This window comes from Clarias gariepinus, chromosome 1 (genome assembly GCF_024256425.1).
Source record: "Clarias gariepinus isolate MV-2021 ecotype Netherlands chromosome 1, CGAR_prim_01v2, whole genome shotgun sequence".
Taxonomy (NCBI): domain Eukaryota; kingdom Metazoa; phylum Chordata; class Actinopteri; order Siluriformes; family Clariidae; genus Clarias; species Clarias gariepinus.
The window spans coordinates 45684221-45709434 of record NC_071100.1 but is presented as its reverse complement, the minus strand read 5'-3'; the positions used below and the strand labels follow the sequence as shown (position 1 = coordinate 45709434).

Below are 25214 nucleotides of genomic sequence, written 5' to 3'. Positions count from 1 at the left end.
TAGGCGGATACACTGTCAAGTGACTGGGTTGGAAATCAAAACCGCAAAGGCTTGTGGAATTATAAATGACCATGAAATGGGTCACCAAAATTCAAGCATGGCAAATAATAACCATGGGGAGCCAAATCTTTCCCCTGTACTGCATGACTGAATCTTTCCCCTCTGTTTTCCAGTTGGTTTCCTCCAGATCTTTTCTGGTCTCCTAACACATTCTCATCTGAGACCTCTCAATCATACAGCAGAATGTGAATTTACGGAAAAAGTCCCTTTTAATATGTCACCTGACTTCTCTGTGGCATTTCCAAACCCCCTAAATAGAAGGCCATAATGAACAGAATGCTATGGTGATATGTTTAAAATGGCTTTTTTTCCTCCTATTAAGCTCACTTGGCCTTCCTTTTCCCGGAGTCCTCTTTTGTGTTTTGCTTCTGTAGTGACAAAGCTGAGAACAACCAGCTCACCTTTTAAAGTTGAAAGTAGTTACGGTTGATTTAACACAAAAGGATCCCATGCAAATTGTAATGGGGGAACTCAGCGTGTTGCCTAAGAAGTCTCAAACCTCATCAAGGCTTTGTTTAAGGGTCTGGTTTTATGCGAAGGGAAAGAACGATCTGTTAAGCCTTAGAAACAAGAAAGAATGCAGAAAAGTATTCCTCTTCTCTTTTTTGTGTTTTTTTTTTGGCTTGGTGCTGGCACATTTTTTTCTCGTCATTTGTGACAGAGATTTTGTGGAAAAAATCGATAGATAAGATGTAGTTGAGACACCAGACTGTGCAAGGGTTTTGGTTTGCAAATAAGGAATGTCCATCAGAATATAATACACACCTAGGAGTCAGAGTTAAATTTATCTTCATGACAGGAGCTGCCCATGACCACAGATTATGTTGAGGCAGGATGACATGAGTAATGTCAGCACGTCAAACACAATCAAGTTGAATCGAGTCTAACAGACTTAACTATAATATACGATTTGTTAAATGTTTAGAGTAACCTTTTTTTAGGTAATGGAGAGTTGACCATATATAGTCCATATGTGGTCCATAGAGTTGCAAATTTCGTACATATTTCTTACCAGATAGTTGAACATGTCAACAAGAAATAACCGATTGATCATTAATGCTAACAAAAACTTCAGTTTTACTTAATAAGATCCAGCGGCACAATCCCAACATATTACCAATATAAGACAAATCAGCAAAGCAAAAAAAAATATAAGAGGACATGGAAAAAAAACCTTAAAACATAAAAGAAAAATGTAAAATTATAATTTTATTTTATTTTAATAATAAGAGATATGTCTGAAATCATAGTGCAGAAGGTGGGAATTCTTACAGTACATTTACATTTAGACATTTGGCCTATGCTCTTATTCAGGGTGACTTGCAAAAGTGCTTTAAAGTTTCCATCACTGGATACACAATGGGGTACTGGGTTACTAACTAAGTACCAGCCAAACACTGTTGGGAAGGTTTTATTTTTTCTTTAAGCACAGTTTTGCACTCATTCTGATCATCTGATTTATTTCAAAACATGATTTACATTGACTGAGATTTAATAATAACCAAACATTTAAATAATATTGTGCTCTTTTGTCACCCCATTGAATTAAAGCTGAAAGTCTCAACTTTGCTCACATCTTGAGTATTTTGGTTCAAATGCCAAAACAACCAAAAAAAATTAAAATCAGTCTGTTTCCAAAATATTCTTGCAAAATATATATTAAAAGAAATGGTTTCGTACCAACACACTATAATATTCAATTAAAAATGTTTAATTATTTGCCAATTTTTACACACACACACAAAAACAAACAAATATATACCGTGTACAGGGTATATATTTGTTTTTTTTTTTGTGCGAAATTGGGCAAATAATTAAACATTTGCAATATGAACATTTGGGGTGAAATATACACTACCGTTGAAAAGTTTTAGAACACTTTCTAACTCCATGATGATTCCTGATTTTTATTTCTTTCTACATTGTAAAGGAATGCTGAAGGCGTCCAAAAAATGCATTAATCTCCTTTGAACAGTTAATGGTGAGATGTTTCTGCTACTTCTGCTCTGTAAAGACTTCATAACGCCTCTAATCTGAAGTGCTGTTAATTGGTCATTTTTCAGGCTGATAACTCTAAATGAACTTCTCGTCTGCGGCAGAGGTAGGTTTTGGTCTCGCCCTCCTGGGACGGCCTTCATGAGAGCCAGTTTCATTATGGTGCTTGACGGATTTTGCAAATGCACTTGACACAATACTGTTCTTGCAAGAACTATTACAGAAAGGCCGACCTCTGTGTCTTATAATAACAACTAACTGTTGTTTTTCTTGTTGTTATGTAATTACCTAATTCCATATGTGTTATTTTATAGTTTTGAAATCCCCAGTATTGTTGTAGAATGTGGAAGAAAAATCACTAAACAAAAACAAAGAAATTTGCAAGTGACCCCAAACTTTTGAACGGTAGTGTATATAGTAAGTGCAGAATAAAAATGCTATGTAAACTGAATTGAATAATAATATTTAAAAAACGTCTTTTTAAAAATGTGATACGGTCATGGAGCTCGATGTAATAGAATGCACAAGCAACCTTTCTTTTGCATCATGCAACAATCAGTTTAAACAACAACAACAACAACAAGATAAAATAAGCAAACTTGTTTTATACAGTAACACTAACACGGAAGAGACAATGCATTAAATCCAGGACGTTTTGCATGACATGCATTATTACAAAGCTGTTTAGACATGCAGGGAGAGTTGTAGGAAGAGAAAGAGAAAGAGAGAGAGCACAATAATGTAATGTGAGAGGAAGAGATTATGTGTAAGAATAATTTTGCTAGTGTGCTAAATTGCAGATTAGCAGTTGTGTATATGTGTGTTTGTGTGTGTGTACGTGTGTGAGAGAGAGGGAGTGCTGGAGCAGCACAGACGGAGTGTGGGAGAGATGATTTGTGTGTCATCAGACAAAATGTCTGTGTATGTGTGTATCCATGCAGCAGTGCTGTAGTACTAGCAGTTAATTTATTACAGCTACGTGTAATGATTGCAAATGAAAAGCAGCAAATACGGCACACGCCTGCACACACACACACACACACGCAAAATTCTCCCACTATAAATGTAGTATTTTTCCGAGATATCTTTGTGACTGCTTACTGATTTTGTTGTCATCATGCTTCCACATGCTGATTTTAAATACTAGAAATGAAACATAAATACGAATAGATTATTTGGAACAGATATACTGTAGATAGATATAGAAATAGAAAGAAAACTTCTTGGTAATTAGTGAAAGTTTGAGGTTGTTTAAAAGTTGGTAAATTGTTTATATTTTAGGCAGCTACCAAAAGTTTAAGCCACACCCACTTTGAGATGATTTTTTCGCTTATTATGGTGCTCCATGCTCCTATACCTAATATAAATATCATAAATATTATGACATAAAAATATCACATTTTTATAATAAAATGGTTACATTTTTATGCAAAAAAAGTTAAAATGAAAATATCATGCCTCTACAAAAAAAAACATTGCATTATCATGGAGTTTTTTTATTTTATTTTGAGCAAATTATTAATAATTATTAGTAAGTTATTGTTATTACAGAAAATAACATTTTATCCAAATAATGCAACATTTCACAAAATTATGTAATGTTTTTGTACTAACAACACGTTTTTCTTACAATGTGTTTTTTTTATAATGCGATCTTTTTCATATAATAATGCAATAAATAAAAAAATCAAATGAGGAAAAATACTGTATTTTACCAAATTTCTTTAATAGGTATAATGTGCAAATCATTTTTGACTGTAACTATGCAGCACATTAACATGGTGGTATATATAAAATACATAAAAAATATGTTTTTCTTCATTTGATCATTTGGTTTGTAGATACACATCTGGTGTTTTATCTATTTATATTATTTAATATGTGGAATATATATAATTAACTAAATTGTTGCATAGTTACAACCAAAAATAAAGAAAAAGTTTTTCCACATAACAAAAACAATCTTTCTCATTGGAATGTGATATTTTCACAAAATAACGTGACATTTTCACATAATAACGTGATGTCTCTCTCATTATAGCAAGATATTGATCTTTTTTTTGTTGTAATTTCATGCATGGCAGCGCAGCCCTTTTGTAAAAGGAAAAAAATAGATAGTGGCACGGTGTTACACACCTATGACGTATGTTAATGATCCCACTTTTGTTTCCTTGAATAATGGCATCTGACCCAGTGATACACATTAATCCAGTGTGGAACGAGGAGTGCGAAACTGAAAAAGGATAAATAGGAAGGTGACAAAGTGAGAAGGAGGTGTCACGAGATGGTGGCAGGCAGACAGAGAATGTCGGATGAGCGTCAGAGGAATAATTGCGATCATACAGATAGACGTAGATAGTCCGGGTCAGCATAAAACAATTAGTATTCGTTTACATTGTCCTTGTTTGTGCCTCTAGTTCTGTGTTCGACCTTTGAGTTTCTGTTCTTCCTGAGAGTGTTTGGTTTAACATATTTTTAGAATATATGTAAAAGATTCGCTCACATCATGCTACGATGCTAAACCCATAAATACTGTATGTTTAATGTGTGGAAAGAATTTCATGCATCTTATTCCATGCTATAAAGAGCCCAAGACTGAGAGTTGGTACTGCCATTAACTCTATAGCAGCCAGCCATGAGGGTTGTACAGTATATCGATATACTGACCATAAATCATTAAACCAGAGTAGCTGGTATTGATCATGTATAATAACCTGGAGAAATCAGCAGGGGGGGGGGGGGGGGGAGGTCAATTATAAACCTACAGTGGCTGAACAGATAAATATATGAATCCGTTACTGAATTTTATGTCTGTAGAAAAAAAAAAAATTATCTGATGAGTTACATAATAATTCACCCACCAAACAATTGTTATGTTTTAAAGGCTATAATTAGCATTTTGTTTTTAATCTGGTTAACCAGCATCCATGCAAATAACATACTTTTAATGACACTAAGGGTTTTAAGAACATTTAATTAAAACATCATTAGTCAGGCAATAGAAAAATATTGGTGAAAATTTATCCCCAGTGATTATCCCTTAATGCTTTAGCATCCCAAAACATCTTGGACAATACTATGCTTCCAACTTTGTGGCACCAGTTTGGGTAAGGCCTTTTTTCCATTCTGTGCCCCAGTGCACCAAGTCATGGTTTGATGAGTTCAGTGTGGAAGAGCTTGAGTGGCCCTAACACAGAGCCCTGACCTCAACCCCAGTGAGCACCTTTTAGATCTACCGAAACGGAGATTGGGATCCAGGCCTTTTCATCCAACATCAGTGTCTGACCTCATAAACGCTCTACGGAATGAATGTGGTGGAATTCCCATGGTAACGCTCCAAAATCTTGTGGACAGCCTTCCAAGAAGAGTGGAAGCTGTTGTAGCTGCAAAAAGAGGTCCAACTCCATGTTGAAATAGATGTATTTGGATACAATGTCATTGCACGTTTGGCCAAATCCATAGAGTGGCCAAAATCCATAGTTTGGCCAAATCCATAGAGTGTATAATGAATGACTGAAAGTATATGTTAAATGAGATTTCATCCTTCTCATTTTCCTGCTCCAACGGGACGCCTGACATGTGTTTTGTTCACCTGTTTTGTTAGCAGTTTTGCTTTTGAAGTCTGTAAATGGGTCGGAGCGGAAAAGTGGATGTGACTCAAGCTTGCAAGCAATGGAGACAAATATTTTAAAAAAAATGCAGGAAAATAGAGCAGGATGGAGGAGAACATTAGGAAAGTCTGGCATTCGAGGGAAAAGCGGCTGCATGCTAATTGAGGCCTTATTATTTAGAGGATTATACGGTTGGATCGGATTTCGTCTAATGCTGCACAGCTGTAGTTCCACTTTGTCGTTTACAGCTGTTCCATCTGTCCTTGCTCTACCACACACAATGCCATCCGGTCAAGGAAAAGAGGGAACGACATGGAAGAAAAGGAAAGGAATGTTAATGGGGAAAAGACTAGAACAAAAGCATGACGCTATAATCCTGTGCATTAAACACATCATTTGGACTGCTTCTGTGAGATGGTGACAGATTACCTAGTGATATGAAAAGCACTTCCAAATTAAAATCTGCTCAGCCAGCAGTTGTTTATGAGCATGAGTGTGTACTGTATATGCGTCAGTTTATGAGCTGTCAGCTCAGTCAGCACTTCAGTTTTATTTCTCTGTAGACGCATTTTGAAGGAAACAAAGCCAACGTAAGCGTCAATTGAAACAAGTTCTGGTATGGGCTGGATCGTGCCATTTCACGGCACGAACCTTTTCATATCACATCAAAGCTGTGTTGCGTCTCTGATGTTTATTATGTTTCTATCGTTTTAAAGGAAAAAAATCCACTCATATCAGTCTGTCGATGTATCTACTGTATATACAGTTCCTGTTAAAGGTTTGGATTATATGGTATTAGGAAATTAAGTATCAACAACAACAGTCAGTTGTTATTTTAGGACACAAAGCTGCTCTGGAACAGTTCTTGCAAGAACGGTATTCTCAAGTGCATTTGCAAAACCCATCAAGCACAATGGGGTGGGGGAGCATTGGATCTTGCATCATCTCTACATAAGGAAAGCAATTCAGCAGTGCTTTAGTCTTTAATTCTGTCCTCATGTCCTGAAGGTCTAAATAAGCAGCATGAATAACAAATATATGGCTGTTGATCTATTGTTTCTTTTACTTTATTCCAACAGCCCAAAACTGGTGCCATTAAAATAAGATCACTAGCAGATATAAATGAATAGACAGACAAACCAAAATTACTGGAGTAAAAGAAAGAGATGGTGACGACTACTAACATCCGGAAGACTCTGTATCCGCTGAGCTGTCAACCTGATATTGAGTTGTACAAAGTGAGTTCTTTTTCAAAGCTGTCAACAGAGGCCTACTGCCTGTAGCGATCTATAAACCCATTATTGATTTTGCTTTTGGATCTAACTTGCAATTTGTTCTGGAAGTCCTTCCAGACCCCGTTTGGTCTAGCAGGACTCCAGCAATCTTTCTCTAGCCATTAAAATGATCTTGTAATGTACATTCTGGAACGAAACTGCTCACAGAGTGCCGTATTATCTGTGAACGCAGGCCCTGCTGTTAAAAAAAATAATTCACTGTGATTGGAGAAAGGAAAAAATGTTTAAAACCTGATGGATTTTGTTTTGCATGGAATTGACTAGATGCATGGACTTCCAAGAAGGCATTAGACAAATCTTATCAGATTTAATAAAACTGCAAACAGGAAACTTATTGCAGAAGAAATTTATATTTTCCAACTGTCTGTTCAGTCCAAATTTAACTTCACGCCTTCGAGCGTTTAGTGGGAGCAATAGCGTGGGAATTCTCATAAAGAGACATCTGCTCTGTCTGCTTTGGCTTCCATGTTTTTTCTAAGCTTAAACTCAAGTTTTCAGCGAATCAGCATTTGTCCTTAAAAGCTCTGCGCTGGTGATGGGGAGATGGTAAGGAAACAATGAATCAAGGAATAATTAATCAATGAAGGGCCTATCAGTCTTACTGTTTACTACTGGGCGCCAGTCTCTCCCTCTCTCTCTCTGATTGATTCTCTCTCCACTTGCTCCGCATTGCCTCCTGCTACATGATCTGCAAATCTAGGTGAACCAGATCTTTCTAATGCCATTGAATATCTTTCCCCTCACTGCACTGACATTCTGCTTTATTCTTTATTTCCAACTGGCTTGTCCAGGATCTGGGCTCGGTATTGTTCTTGGTTCATCAGACACGTTCCATTCTGTACCCAAGCCTCTGTCTTTTTGGATTGCCTGCTAAAATAAGATGGACTGCCATGCTTGAAGGGATTTGGAAAGCAGGAACCTTAGGAGGCACATGTTTCGAAATAAGCTGGCTTGCTGAGCAACAATTTTAGCTGCCATTACCTTTTAATACATTGGAAAACTCAAACAAAACATGTTTCCTTAATAAAAGCCATCCTTCTAACTGACTTTTGGAACAAATTAAAGGTATGTGTGTAGCAGATTGTGAAAAAACTACAGAACTACAGAATATTGTTTAAATGTTATGTTTTAATTTTGGATCGGTCTTAATTAAATTGAGGTATTTATTTTTAAAACCCATATGTATCTCCTATATATAAGATCTTGAAGTAATATCATCACACAGGACTTTTCTGGCAAAAAAAATGTAAACCTTATAAATATGTTAAGAAAGATTATACGTTTCTAATGGAAAATTAGTATACAATTTGATCAACAAGTTCATCCACATAGCATGATGAAAAATACTTCAAGGTCCAATGTTTGAGTTAATAATAGTAATAATAATAATTATTAAAAAAGACACCTGGAGGAACCCACATCGACATGGGGAGAACATGCTCAGTCACCCAAACACACAATTACTCAGACTTGATTGAAAAACTTGGACCTGCACCACTGTTCCACTCGTCCTGCCAGGTTACAACACAGAAACCACAAAGCTTACCCCATAAATTGCCTGCTAAAAATTTGATTGCCTAATGGTGGCCAGTTTTGTTTACAAAACCAACCATAATTAGAAAAACTCTTACCTAAGAGGACAAAGAAGCAGTGTACCGAATTTCTTCTGAATCCAACATACAGATTTTGAGAAACTGTTATATCTTTGTATACTTTCTTTCAAGCTGACTTTAGCTAGATCTGAGTAAATGCAGCTCTGCTTATATATTTTAGTATTTTTTGGATTGAGGATTGAGGATTGATGTTATAAACTACTACTACTACTATTATTATTATTATTATTATTATTAGTAGTAGTAGTAGTAGTAGTAGTTTATAACATAGACCTAGTAGTCTGGAGATTTTAACAAACTTTACTGGTATTGTCTTCTAGCTGCTAGAGTCTATAAGTCATGATAAACAACCCGATCGCGAAAGGCCACCCAGCTCCTACAAAAATACTAAATTACTGCAATACATTTGACCTTTAAGCAGGTTTATGGCTGGAACAACAAAAGGTAAATTAGTGTATCACCTGCCCTGGGGAAACCGAGCACCAAAAATAGCAAAGTGAGTCATATTGCTTTTCGTCAGGTGCAATTTCAGCATTACCTCTTAAACCTTTTTTTCTTGTACTTATCTGTTAAATAAAGCTTTACAACCAGGGCAGGCACATTATGTGCAACTTTGAATTAGTGCAATGAGCAAATTATAGGTCAGGTAAAGTTGCTGCTCAGGGCTCAATACTAATATAATCATGAAACGTTTTAAACAGCATTACTGCCACCAGAGAGTGTAATGGTGTAAGGTACTGTACTGTAGTGTGGGGTAGAAAGGGAAAACTGAACAGTCAGACAGAGTTTTAGCATCCAACATAGAATCTGTTTGTGGTATTGGGGAAATTGTAAAAAAAAAAAAAAGCATCAGTTCTACCAACAATCGTAAGGAAAATATACATACAGCTCTAGATTACAGTACTACCTAGGGGTATGAATTTAAAACTCAGACATGGTGGTTCTGTTGGTCCCCTCTAGAGGAGGGAAGGTGGAGAAGGTAATGAATAAAAAGTCATAAGGAAAAAAAAAATTCTAAGCAGAAGAATATAAAAATTAAGAATTTAGTACATATTTTGAAGAAGGTGGTTGTCTCATTTCAGCATTTTCAAAATGCCACATCATAGCAGTTGGGGTTGTACCGTATGAATAGATCTCCCATCAACCATTTCACACCCCAAGCCCACGCCACCCACGTCGCATAACTGTCTGATTTTAAATCAGATTCACGGTTACGTTAATTAACACTAGTATTACATTAAATAGCACTATTAGTACACATTGATGATCTTTTGTTGATTTTACACTACTCGTATCAGGCTCATTATGGTTTTGTTATGGTGTTAGACAGGACTACACACATTCACACACTTATTCACACCTAGTGAAATTTTGGACTAGCCAGTTCACTACGCAGCATGGTTTTGGGAGGTGGAAGGAAAACAGGGACAGACATGCTGAGAGCATGTGCAACTATACAGTTACAGTAACCCGAGCGCATGGAACATTTATATAGTAGATTCCCTTATGGGAAAATCAAGAAAGAAAGAAAGAAAGAAAGATTATTGATTGTGTTTTACTGTTTGCTTTATACAACCTTGGGGACAACCTTGAGCAGTGTTTTGGATTTCAGCAAGACTGTTCAAATATTTATTAGCATTGCAATAAATAGTGCAAAAGCCTTTATGCAGAAGGTGTGTCTTACCACTTTGGAAATGCACCAGTAATAAAATATGAGGATAAAATATTAACATTTATTAACACATTACTATTATTATTATTATTATTATTATTATTCGAATTATTATTATTATAAATAATATAATCAAGTGAAAAAGCAGCTGTTATAGTAAATAATTAGTGTTACAGTTACCATCCCAAAGTGTTCTTTTAATAGCAGCATTAATTATATTTAAAATTTGTTACATTTGTTAAATTTTAAATTTATTAAATAAAGAGCAACTTTATTCAATTTATACTTAAGTTAGATGTTATAAAACTTCCTCAGTACAAGTTAGTTAATCATACTAATTATTATCACTGTTATTATGGTGGTCAAGTCTAAGGTAACAATAATAATAATAATAATAATAACAACAATAACTATTATTATTATTATTATTATTATTATTATTATTATAACACATCTTGTCATATTTCAATCAAAACAGACAGTTTATGGTCATGAAGACTTTTTGTGGTGGAAAAACCCTCAGACCGTCCCAACTAACTGCATAATACCAATATTTGTTTTTCATACATAACATGTTTTTGAATCTGTTTATTATTGGACTTAAATCATACCTATTATAAATGTCATATGTAAAAGTCCTTGTGGAGGAGTCGTTACTATAAAACGACATTAATGCTCCTGAGCTGTCACATCACCCTGGGGTTTGGTTGCTGAGTGATGTTAGATTCATCTATAGAGATTCGGATCAGCCGTGCTCTCTCAAGGGGTGAAGGTGACAGTCCTTTAATCATGGCAACACTAGCCAAGCGTGTTTGACTGTTATCTCACACATGCGGAAAGGGTGGATAGCACTTTGCTTCGCATTTGTTATGCTGCTCCCCAATATTGGCAGAAGGATGGGATATTCTTCACTCTCCTTAATGAGAGAGTGCACTAACAGAGAGAGAGAAAGAGAGAGAGAGAGAGAGAGAGAGAGAGAGAGAGAGAGATAGGAACTGGCATTGACTGTACAGTATTAGGGATATAAATCCCTATAAGTCACACACCATGTTATGTTATGCAATAGAAAACTAGACAGATTGAAGAACGCCAAATGATGACGTAAATGGTAAAACCAACCACGGTTGGTTTTGTTCAAATGGCAAATCTTAAAAAATAATAATAATAATAATAATAAAAGCCGGGTGAAGGTATCCCACTTCGTCCTCATTCCTTTTCTCACTTCTCAGTTGCACGATCCCCTAGCGATAATGCTGGCTTAATTTAGACTCCTTCCCCCATGGAGAAGGATAAACAAAAAGAAAAAAGGAGTGAGACTAAATGACTCATCTAACTCAAATTAAATGACTCATGTCTGAAGGGGGAAAAAAAACACACCAGGTACTTAATAAGTGAGAAGCTGAAAAAAGATGAAAAGGAGATCAGGAACAATGAAACAAGGCAAGATAAAGAGTATTGTTTATAAAAAAAAAAAAAAGGGTAGAAAGGAGAGGAGAAAGAATCAGTTCTGCCTATGAATCTCCCAGCATGCTCAGTATGGTTGCGTGGTAAACTTTAAACCCTATCTCAGATGCTTTGTTATCCTCCTTCGATGTGAGTGTGTATGCCTGTGGAGAGTCAGAGACGGAGAGAGAGAGAGAGGAATCAGAGATCACAACTGTCTGTTTATAGCACCTGAATCTAAGACATCTCTATAAATCTGCAGCCAGGTGTGTGCACATGTGTGGAAAAGTAGATGATGGCTTTTTGAAATTGTAGCATTACTGCGAAAGAAAAAAAAAAATGACACCCACACAAAACTTCTGTGTTGGCAGGAGCAAATATGCTGTTATTATGCTGTCTAGATTTCCGGCAGCCACTCAAGAATTTTTTTTAAGCCTCCTAATATACAGTAGCTTATGAGCGAGTTATGTCAATATTTAAGGAGGGCAATATGGCTCATTTTCAGTCAAAAAATAAAACCCTTTATTGTTAAGGATAAAAATATACAGTACGAGGGATGTGGCAATAACTCTCAGCTGAGTTCCTGTAATGTGCAAGTGGTGCTGGTGAGTGATTCGCATGTTGGTGACAAGTTATCTTTCTCGATTTTTAAAGATCTGGCGTTGCGCTTAATGAATGTTAGCGGGTGGGCTCCGAGCCACCTCGGTCAGGATCATCATTCGTACGACTACAGCCTTCTTTAATACTTTTGCATCCTTCAAATTTGTTTTTGTTTTCAAGCCCTTATTCACCAGACGTTTCATCACAAATCCCGGTTTGACTTGAACGCTCCTTGTATTTTAAACATTAACCCAAAACCTTCTTTTCCCCTTCATTTCAAGAAGAAATCCCATTTTTTATAGTATCAGGAATTATAGAGATTTATTCCATGTTAAAAAAAAAAAAATTCTCCAAACATCGCTCATTATTTTACATCACTCTTAGCAACTCACTGCTGTGTCAGCAGGATATCAGCATTCTGAATCTGCCTGGCAATCTTCTTCATTTTAATGAGAGGGAAAAAAGTGTCCTAAGTGTGTGTGTGTGTGTGTGTGTGTTGTTTATACGCTGCCTTTTAGACGCCAAGAAAGAGTGTCACGCACACCACTCCACCAGTTACCCCCAATCTCCTACGCAAACACACACACACACACACACACACACACACACACACTTCACACAAATTAGAAGTGCATCATTACCTCAGCACTGTCTGTCACACCTCTTACTCATTATCCCTTAATAAGCAAGGAAGAAATTAAGAAATGAATAAAACAATCTACGCGGGGTAGTGGCGCTGGAAAGGGGATATAGTGATCGACTTTTTAATAAGTTGTGATAATGAGCACGATGCAAAGATCTCAATTGATTCTGATCACAATAGTCATGGGAGGTGTAGAGATGATTGGCATGATTTAATAATAATATTAATGAGCTTTACTTCAATCAAAGTGTCACCGGTGTTGCAACATGGATATATAATTAATTATTTTGTCCATTTTCACCAAGCAGTTAACTGAAGTTATTACTTTGCACCATACTGTACAACATTGGCTAAAAATTTTCAAGTTCATGCTCATGAACTATTTATTTTTTACCTGCAAGATTTTAATATATTAATCTTTTATATTGCATTCTTAATATATTAATCTTCGTTCTTCGAATGATAAAACATGGATAAAAAACATCCATAAATAATCACCCATGGATTATGAATTGCTATCTCAGACGCTACAATACCACAGGTGCTGCTCTGCTAACTAAGCAGACTCAAAGGCGTAAAAAAAATGCATAAGCGATGAGACCTAGTGCAAGTCTGAATTAGATAGCATGTGATGCATGAATTCATGTTTCATGTTGTATTACGCTAGATATGTTGTACTAAGAAAAATGACACATAAAACCCAAGCTTGCTTTAGCCTGCTGTCAAAGATTAGAAACAACACTGCAGCATTAGTCAGGCTTTTTCTATTACTGACTTTAATAGTATCTAAGAGTCCATCTGTACTTTATAGTGTGCTAAATGCATTTAAATTCTTGGCAGAGTTGCATCATAAAAAAATATGCGGTAGAAATCCGAGCTAGTAAAAGTAGAACATTTCCACACACGTACATACAATGTGACAAGAACGTACAGGATTTGAACTAAACAGCTGTGTGACCATAAGAGTACTACTCAGTGGGGCTAAAAAAAAAAATGCTTCCATTTTCTAAAGAGCATAAAGATTGGACTTTGTGGTCTAATAAATTCAGACTGACCGTATACCAGAGTGAAGGTAAATGCATGACATAATGCACCAATTAAGCATAGTGCCCACTGTACAGGCCTCCGTAGGCAGTGATATGATATGGGGTTGCTTCAGTAGGCCAGGTCTAGTCTCAGCAATGCCATCTGACAATAAAATGAATGTACTGAATTACTCAATATTACATCAATTGAGTTCGTTTTGTTTTTTGAGTGTTTTTAAGGAATCATGTTCACATATGAATTGGATGCCACATTGTACAGTATAAATGTGTGAGAGACAGTATGTATGTATGTATGTATGTAAGCAATCAGGTAGGATGCAGATGCATTAACTATGTGTCAGAGGGAAGTGATACGAGAACAAGCTGTGAAAACTCCCACATGCACATACACTCAATATGTACCGGTCATTAAAAAAAAACTGTCAATTTATTCAGACAAAGAAGCTTCACATTTAACCATTATGTCATTTGAAGACCTATAAGGTAGGACACAGTGAGTCATATGTGTTTGTAAAAAAAATGATAATTATAAAATATTTCAAGAGATTAAAAGACATTCAATAATTGTTCAACATGATGGTGTACTTTAAACGCAGTTCTGTTCGTAAGGCGCTTTTAATAATCATCCTTGCCAGACCGCACATCATAGGTTTAAAGTTATTTATCAAATTGCCTGCCAAAGTAAATCAGTCATAAGTCCTTATTAAACAATTCTCTGAGTTACAAGTACAAACTGGAAAGCTATTCAATGGAAATGGGATTGTAGGGGGATAAAAGCTCTCTATCTGTTGTTTTTATTATTATAGGTGCTAATAAAGAACCTGCACCTGCTAGTTGAAGTGGAATGGTGGATCATAACAGACCTAAAGTAAATAAGATGAAGCTCATTTATTGCTTTATAGATAATTGGTCGTACTATTAAATCTTTCTGGGAGCTAATGTAGTGAGAATCAGGATTCAGTATCTATTCCTTAATTTAGCTAAGAAAGCAGATCTGAGTCATCAGTAACATTTACAAACTGATAACTGTTAGTCATACTCTGTGTGCCTTGAGCCAGGAAAGCGCCCCAACAACAACATACTTTGTGAGGTTGATGTAAAGGGATTCTTAGCTCTGGAAATAAAACTCCTACAGGGAAACACAAGCCTTTTTCTCGGTCTCAGTTGGGCTTTTGAAAATCTGTGGGCTGCAGCTGTGCCTGTATTCATGACATTGCCTGGATCTGCTTGTTTCTCTAGTCCAATTTTAAATACACATTTTAAGAAATAGAAGTTACATGAATTAGAAAAGAAGTTATCTATATCTCATTGCTCATAATTCAAATATTCGAAACCTTATATCTCATCCAAGTAATAAATCCGAATCTGAATGTTTGTTGCACACGGACATGGAGTAGAGACAGTGCATCACTCGTCTAGCTAGGTGATGAATCTTCCCATTAGAGTACTATCCATTCCAGCCATGGAGACATGTAATCCACCATAGTTTTCCGCAGATGTCCTGTCAGCATGACAAAGCTATTTTCTCTGCCTCCGAAATATAAGTTGAAAAATATGGAAAATTCACTGTCTTGACAACCGTATACGGAATCTGCTTGCTATGGAACTTTGTAGGCAATATATTCTCCCATATACAGTTATACTATTATACCATGACATTGCTATGGTGAATGTCCTTGCAGCTTTTGTCTGGATCTAGCTTGTTGGGGGTGTGTGAAAAACCTGGTGGCTGTCTGGGCATCTCCAAACTGCGTATTTAAAAATAACCCTATCCTAGAGTGTAATGCTACAGGGAAAAAATATTTCTGGGATTGCCTGATGTATTAGCATCACTGAATGAGTATTATACAGATGTTTTCAGCTCTGTATTTTATGTATGTTCCATGTATTTGGACATCTCTTGTAGTGGTAACGACTGACCAGTTTATTGAATTTCCTTATTTTTTGGGCTTTGTTCCCTTTATCCTATGGGTCACCTGATTGGTCATTTGATCCACAAGCTCTGGCACAGGTTTTATGATGGATACTTTTCCTGTTTCAACCCTCACATTTTTAAACTGGGCATGGAATGGCTGGGTGGTATGGGACAAAAGATTAAGGGTTTTTCCAAGGACCCAACAGTGGCGACCCATAGGAGGCATGATCAGTGGCCCATAGCCTCAACCACCTGCTTAATTTAATTCAGCATCAGCAGAATGTAGAATTTAGCTAAGGATTAAAGTGTAGCATGTTTTACCTAAGCAGGGGCCAGGGGTAGCTCAGTGGTTAAGGCATTGGACTATGGTTCGGAAGATCCCAGGTTCAAACCCCACAACCACCAAGTTGCCACTGTTGGGCCCTTGAGCAAGGCCCTTAACCCTCAACTGCCCAGATGTGTAATGAGATAAAAGTGTCAAATGCCCAAATGTAAATGTAAGCATGAAATTCGTGAGAAGCTCAAAAATTGCTCTAGGTTACTGTTACAACATTGAAGTTGATCTCATCACATCTTCTATACTGCTTGTACTGTTCAGGGTCTCAGGAAGCCTTGAGTTTATTGCTGAAAACATTGGGCACAAGGCAGGGTACATTGTTAGGGTCTATTTGATGCAGAAATTTGTAAAATATTCCCATAGTTATTGGGTTAGACACTTAAGAAGAGCAGGGAAGTCAGGGTCTGTGCCTTTTGAAGTACAATAATAGCCTTGATTAAATATGTGCATGTGGAATAATGTGTTTGATGTCAAAATGGACAGACATGGTGAAACATGGTGAGACAGTGTGAGGCCTAGGTGAGGAATAGTTTGCTCTATTTTCTCTTTTCTGTTTCTTGGAATGTAATCTTAGTATACTCAGAATGAAAATGTGTCATCTCTCAAGCACAACTGTTACTCTTGGCAAAGATGTATGAGCTGATAAGGCAGAGGCAAAGGTATCTTACTGATACTCTGTAGGACAATGCCACCAACCGGTAATGTCTCTTGAGAATATTATATGGTCCAAAATCTCTCAAACCTTTCAATAGATTGGCGATGAAACTATTTGTGTTGAGCAATGCAGTACGCTGTATATTACATTAGCTCCTTATAAGACGTGAGGTCTGATCAAAGGCAAGTACCACGAAAGTCCAAAAGAAGCAGACATTTGTTAACAAGCTTATGCAGATGCCAAAAATGAGCCTTGCTAGCCCTTTAAGCCACCCTTAGCTGGCATCAAGGCTTTGTTTGTGCCATTGTCGTGCTGTTCAGAGTTATACAGCATAGCACATGTTGTAGGCGTGGGTGAGCGTCTGTCTGATGGTCTTACTCCAGCAGGTCTCATGTGTTCTCCTCTATGTTTTCTTTCAAGTGTAATCTTTCCATCTGGTGTGCCGTTATTTTGTCAAAAGCTGTAGGTCCGAGCCTGGCCAGACTCTGTATCTGTTTCAGAATGGAGATGACTTTCTCAATTATTATGTTCTAGGATGACTTCACATTTACATTTAGTCATTTGGCAGGCACCCTTATTCAGAGTGACTTACATTTTTATCTCATTACACATTTGAGCAGTTGATGGTTAAGGGGCTTGCTTAAATGCGCAACAGGGACAACTTTGTGGTTGTGAGACTTGAACCTGGGACCTTCTGAGCCGTAGTCCAATGCCTTAACCATTGAGTTAACCCTGACATATCGTGATTGAATTTTCAAACCTGGGCTCATTCTGGAATTTCCAACGCCTCTCATAAGCACGGTCCCCAGCTGACCTAGGAGGTCCTGAAGCCGGATTAGCATTAGGGTTTATCCCATCGAGTGTATTTTTAGCACAGTATACAAAAAAAAAAAAAAGGTCTTAGTTGTATGATTTGGATGATTCCGATGGGTATTGGCTGCTGTTCAAGTTAGTGTTTGTATTGTGTGATTAAATTGCCCTGAGTTGGCATATTCTTGGATAATTCATTTAGTGTGGGAATTTTATCTTGGAATTTTATTGATCTGTTCAAGACATAACACAACATATGGTATTGACAGGTTGGTGTTAAAAATTCATTAGAAAGTAATGAAAATTTGGCAGCATGGTAATTTAATATGAATTATTAAATCATTACGCTTAATTTATTAGGGTGAATACTAATTACCGAAAAACTACTACAGTAACACGTTTGCTTCCTGCCAAGACAGTAAGCAACCATAAAAAAACTACACAGCAAAGCATTCGACAGGGAAAACATTCAGCCTCTCTCTCTCTCGTTCTCTCATATATTACAGAGCTCAACATAGGCCTCTTCCAAATGGTTGAGATGTCACCTCATGGTAAAAGTAAAGAGATAGAGACATACTTTTAGCATGAAATAACATCTCGACCATTTGGAAGAGGCCTATGCTGAGCTCTGTTAAAAATAAAGTAAAACAAGCAAATAAATTAAATAATTAAGTTCAAATAATTAATTAACTAAAATAACTGTTATTATTGCCTCCAGGAAATGTGAAGGAAAACAATTATGTACTTCTCTTCTTTGCAAATAGTATAATCTTATCTCATTTGGAAAGCCAGCCTTAAATCCAGTGAGTGTACAGTATATGGTGTAGTAAACCACTGTTGTTTAAGAAGAAGTAGGAGGTAAATACTAATGGGTAACGAGTCTCCAGTGGAATATGACTGACTGGTATTATGGCGAATGCACTGCATCTGCATTAACATCCAAACAGCCTTAAAAGAGAACTTCAAATGAAAACATCAAGTCTAACGGCTATAGCACTTAAAGGTGGGGGGAAAAAATCCATCCTGAACATCTGGAACATCTTATCTTTGTAATATTTCATGGCTAAATTTCCAACATCTAAAATGGGATTGTATCTCAGCAGTTGACAACATCTGATTTAAGCAGCTAAGGAGGACACATCTGTGTTAGCAATTGCTTGACAGCATGAGCAAACGGATTTAAATTACCATTCACTATAATGTAGTTTGGAAATACATTAGCTACATGATAGTTCTAGCGGATTCAGATAGTAAACTGTCAATGTGACTATGGGACATCAGACGTGAAAAGTGCTGAAGCATGACTCCTGGCTCATCGTTTACCCAGAATGCTCCTGCAGCCTCCTACATTGTAACATTTGATTAGCCTCGGCTAGCTGAAGCTGTTGGTAGCATGAGTGAGCGTTTAAGGCACATGGTGACTGGTTTTAGCCAGATGGGTAACAGCGGTATCATTTGGAAGAACTAGCTCAGTTGGCATCTATTATTCAAAAGCTCTGTCAGTTGGAGTGGAAGAGTGTTCAGTGTGATGTGGAGTGACAGGCAAAAACAATCCCTTTTGCGCTCACCGACACATGCATTGAATTATTTTGTGTTACAAGGCTTTGGCTAAAGATGTGAAATGCTTGACAGTGTTTCAATGGAACCATGCTGCTCTTCAGGCTACATGACACTGCAATAAATCTACATAAATATTAATAACAAAGTTGCTCCGATAGGCAGGTGGTATTCCGCCCCACAGCTTCATCGCACCCGGTGCGATCGGGATCTTAGGACTTTCAAATGTTCTCATCGTGTTAGTTTGGGTTACATTCAATTTCCAGAGCAAAAACAGACAGATCTCTCAAATTAATTGCACCTAAATGTGAAGGAGTGTGCATCCCATCTAAGGTGTATTCCAGGCCAAGTGGCCAGAGCTCCTGGGATGGACTCCAGATCCAACCACAAAGTTGACCCTTAGTCAAGATGGATGGATGAATGAATATTCCAATATAACCTAAACCTACTGTAACTACTGTCAGCTCATGTCCTTATCCCAAACCCCATGAACAAATAAAGGCTATATTTTCACAACCTGAAGTATGCACACAATTAAAATAGCCAACTTGCCCACATCATTCCCACACAGACATGACGTCTAGAGTGAGAAGGCCCAACAGTACACACATTGCTAAATAATGACCATCTTGGTATCCAGTGTGTAGGATGCATGCAAAACTGTTCATATTCAGCACAAAGTAATATACTTTCTCTCTGTTTCTGTTTCTGCTTCTTCTTTCTCCTCTCCTTTTTTTAGCTGAGCCCCTGCCACTCATGGACCTGTGTAGGAGAGCAGCGCGCCTGGCTCTGGGCCGTGACCGACTGCAGCAGATTGAGTCCTTGCCTTTACCCCAATCTCTAAAAAATTACCTCCAGTACCAATGACGTGGACAGATCCACTCAACACGCACAGACTGACAAAGAGCAACCCTTCGCGGTGCGGCGACTCTGGCGCCAACAACAGGCCACCGAGGGCGGATGTTTACACTACGATATGTCTCTTCTACCAGAGATGTTCTCTTTCTTCCTCGTTTTTTTTTGTTTTTTTTGGATGGTATGTAGAACCAAACTATGAGCTTGGCGTGTAAGGAGTGTATGGATGCCCCCAGCGTCCTCCACTGTTAGTCTCTTCCTGAATGTTTGGGCTTGGCATTTTAAAAATATATATATATGCTGAACAACCCTGGGAATGCTCGTTTGAGGCTCACATCGATGCTTTAAACATTCCAGAAGGAAACCAAGCACCTTAGAGGCCAGACTTTGGAGCTGGAGCTGAAGCGGTGTCCGGTTTCAAGCAGGTCTTACCCGTGCACAAAGGCGACCGCTGATTATATTAAGACCCGATTAGTCAAAAAGTGCACTGATACAGCAACAAACACTCCCAAGTAAAGTAATCACGTTTCTAATTTGAGTCATTCCTGAGTGTCTACCTTGATTTTAAGGTGATTGTGATTTTTTTTGTTTTTAATGATTTATGACTCCATTAATGATACAGATCCTGTTACAAGTTTAGAGCTGATGCTTTATTTTTATTTTATTTATCTGGATGTAATTCCTTTTTAACGAAAACGATACTGTGCGTCCTAGCGCATGGACATGAGAAATCCGTCCCTAATAGCTTTTTATTTGAAACCAGGATGCTGCTTTTTTCTATTATTATTATTATTATTATTATTATTCATGCAGGTTTGATCAGGAGATCTGCAGTAAACAGTGGAATGTAAAAACACCGCTAAACATTAGTATATTTAAAATGTGAAATAAAATCCAAGTGAATGAGAACAGCGTCTCAATTTTTTCATCGTTTCTGTGTGTTGCATGTGGGTATATGTGTCCTATTTAACAAATAATTACAGATTTCATACTATCTTGCTTAAATAGAAAAAGTGCAGCTTGTCATGTCCCCAGGTAACCCCATTATACATAGAATGAATCCTAATATAAAGTGCAGGTCCCTGTCGATAAGCTCCTATAAATAGGATAATGTATTAGATGGATTGGATCCATGCTAGGTGCATTAAACAAGTGTAAGTAAGCACTGGTCAGACTTCTTTTCCACCGGGACTTCTTGCTTTCCCAGGACAGTAACCACTCACTGTTTGTCCACTGGACATATTTGTGTGTGAAAACACAGAGAGAGAGATAAACAGACAGACAGAAGCACTCATACATTGCTGTGGGACCTTTGTGACTATAGCGTGAAAAGATCAAGGCATCCTTATTGCACTTCCTCCTCTCCGCTGGGAGAACAGAGATATAAATAGCGAGCAGCATTCGGACGGGGAGGTTCTCAGTCTCTCACATGACCTCCTGACCTCCAGACTGTACCCAGGTGCATCCTGTATTCAATCAACTTCTAAGAATGTGTTTCTTTCAGAAAACAGCAGTTATGTTTGCTGATATTAAACACAAGGCTAAAATCTCTCAGCAATGAAACTAATAAAAAGGTTTCCTCCATTGGACAATCATTTAAATATCACGTTCTACTCAAAAGTCCTTTTCTCAAGTGAGGGATTACAGTGAGTTTATTCTTGATGTAGAAATTTAGAGACGCTGCTTTACACCGAACCAGAAAGCTTCAGACAGATAAACAAAGATAATATCCGCGAACAGATTTCACAGTCTCTCTCATTCGGAATAAATACAGCTTTCCTCATCCCTTACATCTGCTGCTGTGCCTGCTTCCTGTTCTGCTGTTTTTCCACTCCTTAGCTCCTTTCAAGTCCCGAATGTCTATGAAACGTCTATTCAATCCTGAGGATTTATGTTGCAAAGAAGCTCGAACAAGAGAAAGAATTGAAGTCAGAAATAAAGCTAATAAAAGAATCGTATTGCAACTGGACAAACACAGCTGGATCAGGCTTAGATCTTTTGTGAACAAGACAAGAGGGAAAACATATTTGGATCCCATGTTAAACACTAGAAAATGGAATATTTGGTTCAGGCCAAATGAATATTTTTTTGTGGAATATTAAGGAATTTAGACACTAGCTCTGGACAGTGGTGTCAATACAGTAGGTTTGGGTCACCAGCAGACTTTGACAAAGTAGACAAATCCTGGACTTGACTAAAAGTAGAGAAATGGTGTTTTTTTGTTTTTCAATTCCAACCAAGCAGATGCCACATCTGATAATCCATTAAAAGCCAAGGACAGCTAATTAAACAAGTGGAATGAAGTAGAACTTCTTGTTGGGTGAAATAAAATCCTACACACACACACACACACATGACCTTTCTGGAAAAGATTGGACACCTTAGGTAAAATATTACTCAAGTTAAAGTAGAAGTCTTCCATTTACATATCTACTAAAGTACAAAAGTACTAACCTTAACCTTATAGTCAAATAATTCGAATATCTGCTGCATGATTAGGAAATGCAAATCATGCACGTATGCAGAAGAACCAGCAATTTCAATGCTACATTACTATGTAATGCAGAAATGTAGTGAAATAGAAAGTACAAGTATTTGTTTGTGAGTAAAAAACAAAAAGTCCTCTAATAAAACAACTCAAGTAATGTACAGATATGTGAAATATGTACTTAAGTACAGTAACAAAGGAAATGCACTTATAGTTACCACCCACCAGGGACTAATGGCAGATTAGTGGTATAAGTGGTTGGTCCACTGGCACCTGTTTTTTTCTCACTTAGGTTTGAGTAAGCATTAAAAAATGTTTAAATGGCTAAAAGATGAAGAATGGTGTACATGACAATACGTACAAAGTGAAAGTCTCCCCATTACACATATTCATATTGAAATTATGGGGGAAAAAATCCAATCACAAAAGTAATGCCAGTAAACACAGGTTTGTTTAGTTAAATATTGTGTCTGACAAAATGCCTGGTAATATGATGGAACAATTCATTAATTTGAATTAATATGAGTAGACCAAGTCGAAGGGCAATTCCACTTTTATATAAAGAATTTAATTCATACAGTCAGCCGTATAAATGCCCTTCATACATTTAATTTCACTTACTTCAAAGTCTCACGCAGAGCTCAGTTACTAGCCGTTCCCAGTGATAATCTGCAGTGGAATTCTGTTCAATGTCAAAAAAAGACAAACCTTAAAAAAGTGTATGCAAATCCAATCTTGCCCTTTGCTTTGAAGTCTCCGCTCTTCTCATAGTGCCCCATCACACTTTTACTTCACCAGCTTCATGGACTTTCCATTAGGCAGCAAATTTCTCTATTTTGGTAGCTTAGTGGTTAAGGTATTGGGACTACTGATTGGAAGGTCCCATGTTCAATCCCCAGCGCCACCAAGGTGCAACTGTTGGGCCCTTGAGCAAGGCCCTTAACCCCCAACTGCTCAGATGTAGAAAGAGATAAAAATGTAAGTCGCTCTGAATAAGGGAATCTGCCAAATACCATAATGTAATGTATTTAAGTCTATATCAATCTTTAACTCTTTTCTATCTGATTCTCTAATAAATCATTATTGGATTTTCTGTAGCAAATAGGCATTTAAAACTAACGCAGAACTAATGGATAGTTTTTCATAATATCTTAGAAGAAAACTGTTAACATTTAGGTAATAATATTTCCTTTTTTTTTTTTTCATGCCAGGCTGCCTTACACCACACTAATATCATGCCTTAAGAGTTTGATGACATCCGCATTCTTTAATATTCTTTCTATTCTCATTATCTTTCCATCTGACCTGGTAAGAAATGTGTTGCTTGTTTTCTTAACACTTTGTACCACTTGTCAGTTCACAAATGACCTTTTACTCACTGACATGGGAGTCTCTCTCTCTCTCTCTCTCTCTCTCTCTCTCTCTCTCGCTCTGATGCCCTGTGATGAAATCTGAGTTTCCTCCTTCCTTTTGAAGTGAAACCTAATTTGGTTAAACACTTGACATGGTCAGATATTCCTACTAAGGTTTGCTTTCTGACTTAAACATTAATAAGCCCTGGTAAAAGCTAAGAGCTGAGATGCTGTGGTTAAAATATGGAAACATTTTTGTGTTACCTTGCTTGCCCCGGTCGGTACAGATGGGTTACGTCAGTGTCATGGATGGTACGTTACATAGGGTAAGGTTATGGTAACGAATCCTTGCCTGGCCAAGCATGTTACACAGACAACACAGAGTGAGAACCAGTCATTCAACACAACCTACACTTGTCCGAGTGCTTTATTTAGCTTATTTCATGCTCTACTAACCCGAACCCAGTCGTACAAAATTAGCTTTGGGATATTGTTTTCAAAGATCACCTTGGTGAAATGGGCACAAACAAGAGCACAGGCTGCCCTCTACAGGATGAGAGTGGCAGGTACAATTGATATGAAAAGATCGAAAGGACGGAAATATAGGGACCTGCATCTTTAATACAGCTACCAGTTAGGGACATTTCCTCAGATCTCCACGTTTCTGGATACATAAGCTAAGAGATGCCCAAGATTGCCCAATGCTGTTTTGATTGCCAGCGACGAGAGAGTATGCCCCTCCCACTCAGAGAACACTGCCACTTTCGCTTCCTTGGCTCCTAGATATGGATTGCTGTGGTATCCATGTAATTTAAACTCATAATCTCCAGACAAAAAAGCAAATGTCATCCTGTTGCACCAACCGGGGGCCCGGGGGCATTTAGTTTTTGCAATGAAAATGTTACTGCTATAAATATGAGCTGGACTGCCAAAGCTTGCTGCAGGTCATTGTGGCTGAATCTGGTGAAAGAGGGGGGGGAGGTGGGGTATTCTAAAGATAACTACAGTAAACCCTTGCAAGATGAGTGTGGTTTCTGTAAGTTGTTGTATACATGTGTGATATGGGAAGATAGATAGATGGATGGATGGATGGATGGATAGATGGATGGATGGATGGATGGATGGATGGATGGATAGATAGATAGATAGATAGATAGATAGATAGATAGATAGATAGATAGATAGATAGATAGATAGATAGATACTTTATTCATCCCCATGGGGAAATTACTCAATGCATCATCAATTGAGGTTGTAATAAAATGCT

At 37.4% G+C, this 25214-nt stretch overlaps 1 protein-coding gene across 2 annotated transcripts in view; it reads left to right on the top strand.

Moving 5' to 3' along the window:
* spsb4a (splA/ryanodine receptor domain and SOCS box containing 4a) overlaps positions 1-21000 on the top strand; it is a 33650-nt gene extending 12650 nt beyond the window's left edge. For both annotated transcript variants that reach the window (XM_053506771.1, XM_053506851.1), the window contains exon 3: positions 19992-21000. In XM_053506771.1, coding sequence (XP_053362746.1) covers positions 19992-20119 — 128 coding nt within the window. In that variant the 3' untranslated portion in view covers positions 20120-21000. The remainder of the gene's footprint in view (positions 1-19991) is intronic.
* The last annotated feature ends 4214 nt before the right edge of the window (positions 21001-25214 follow it).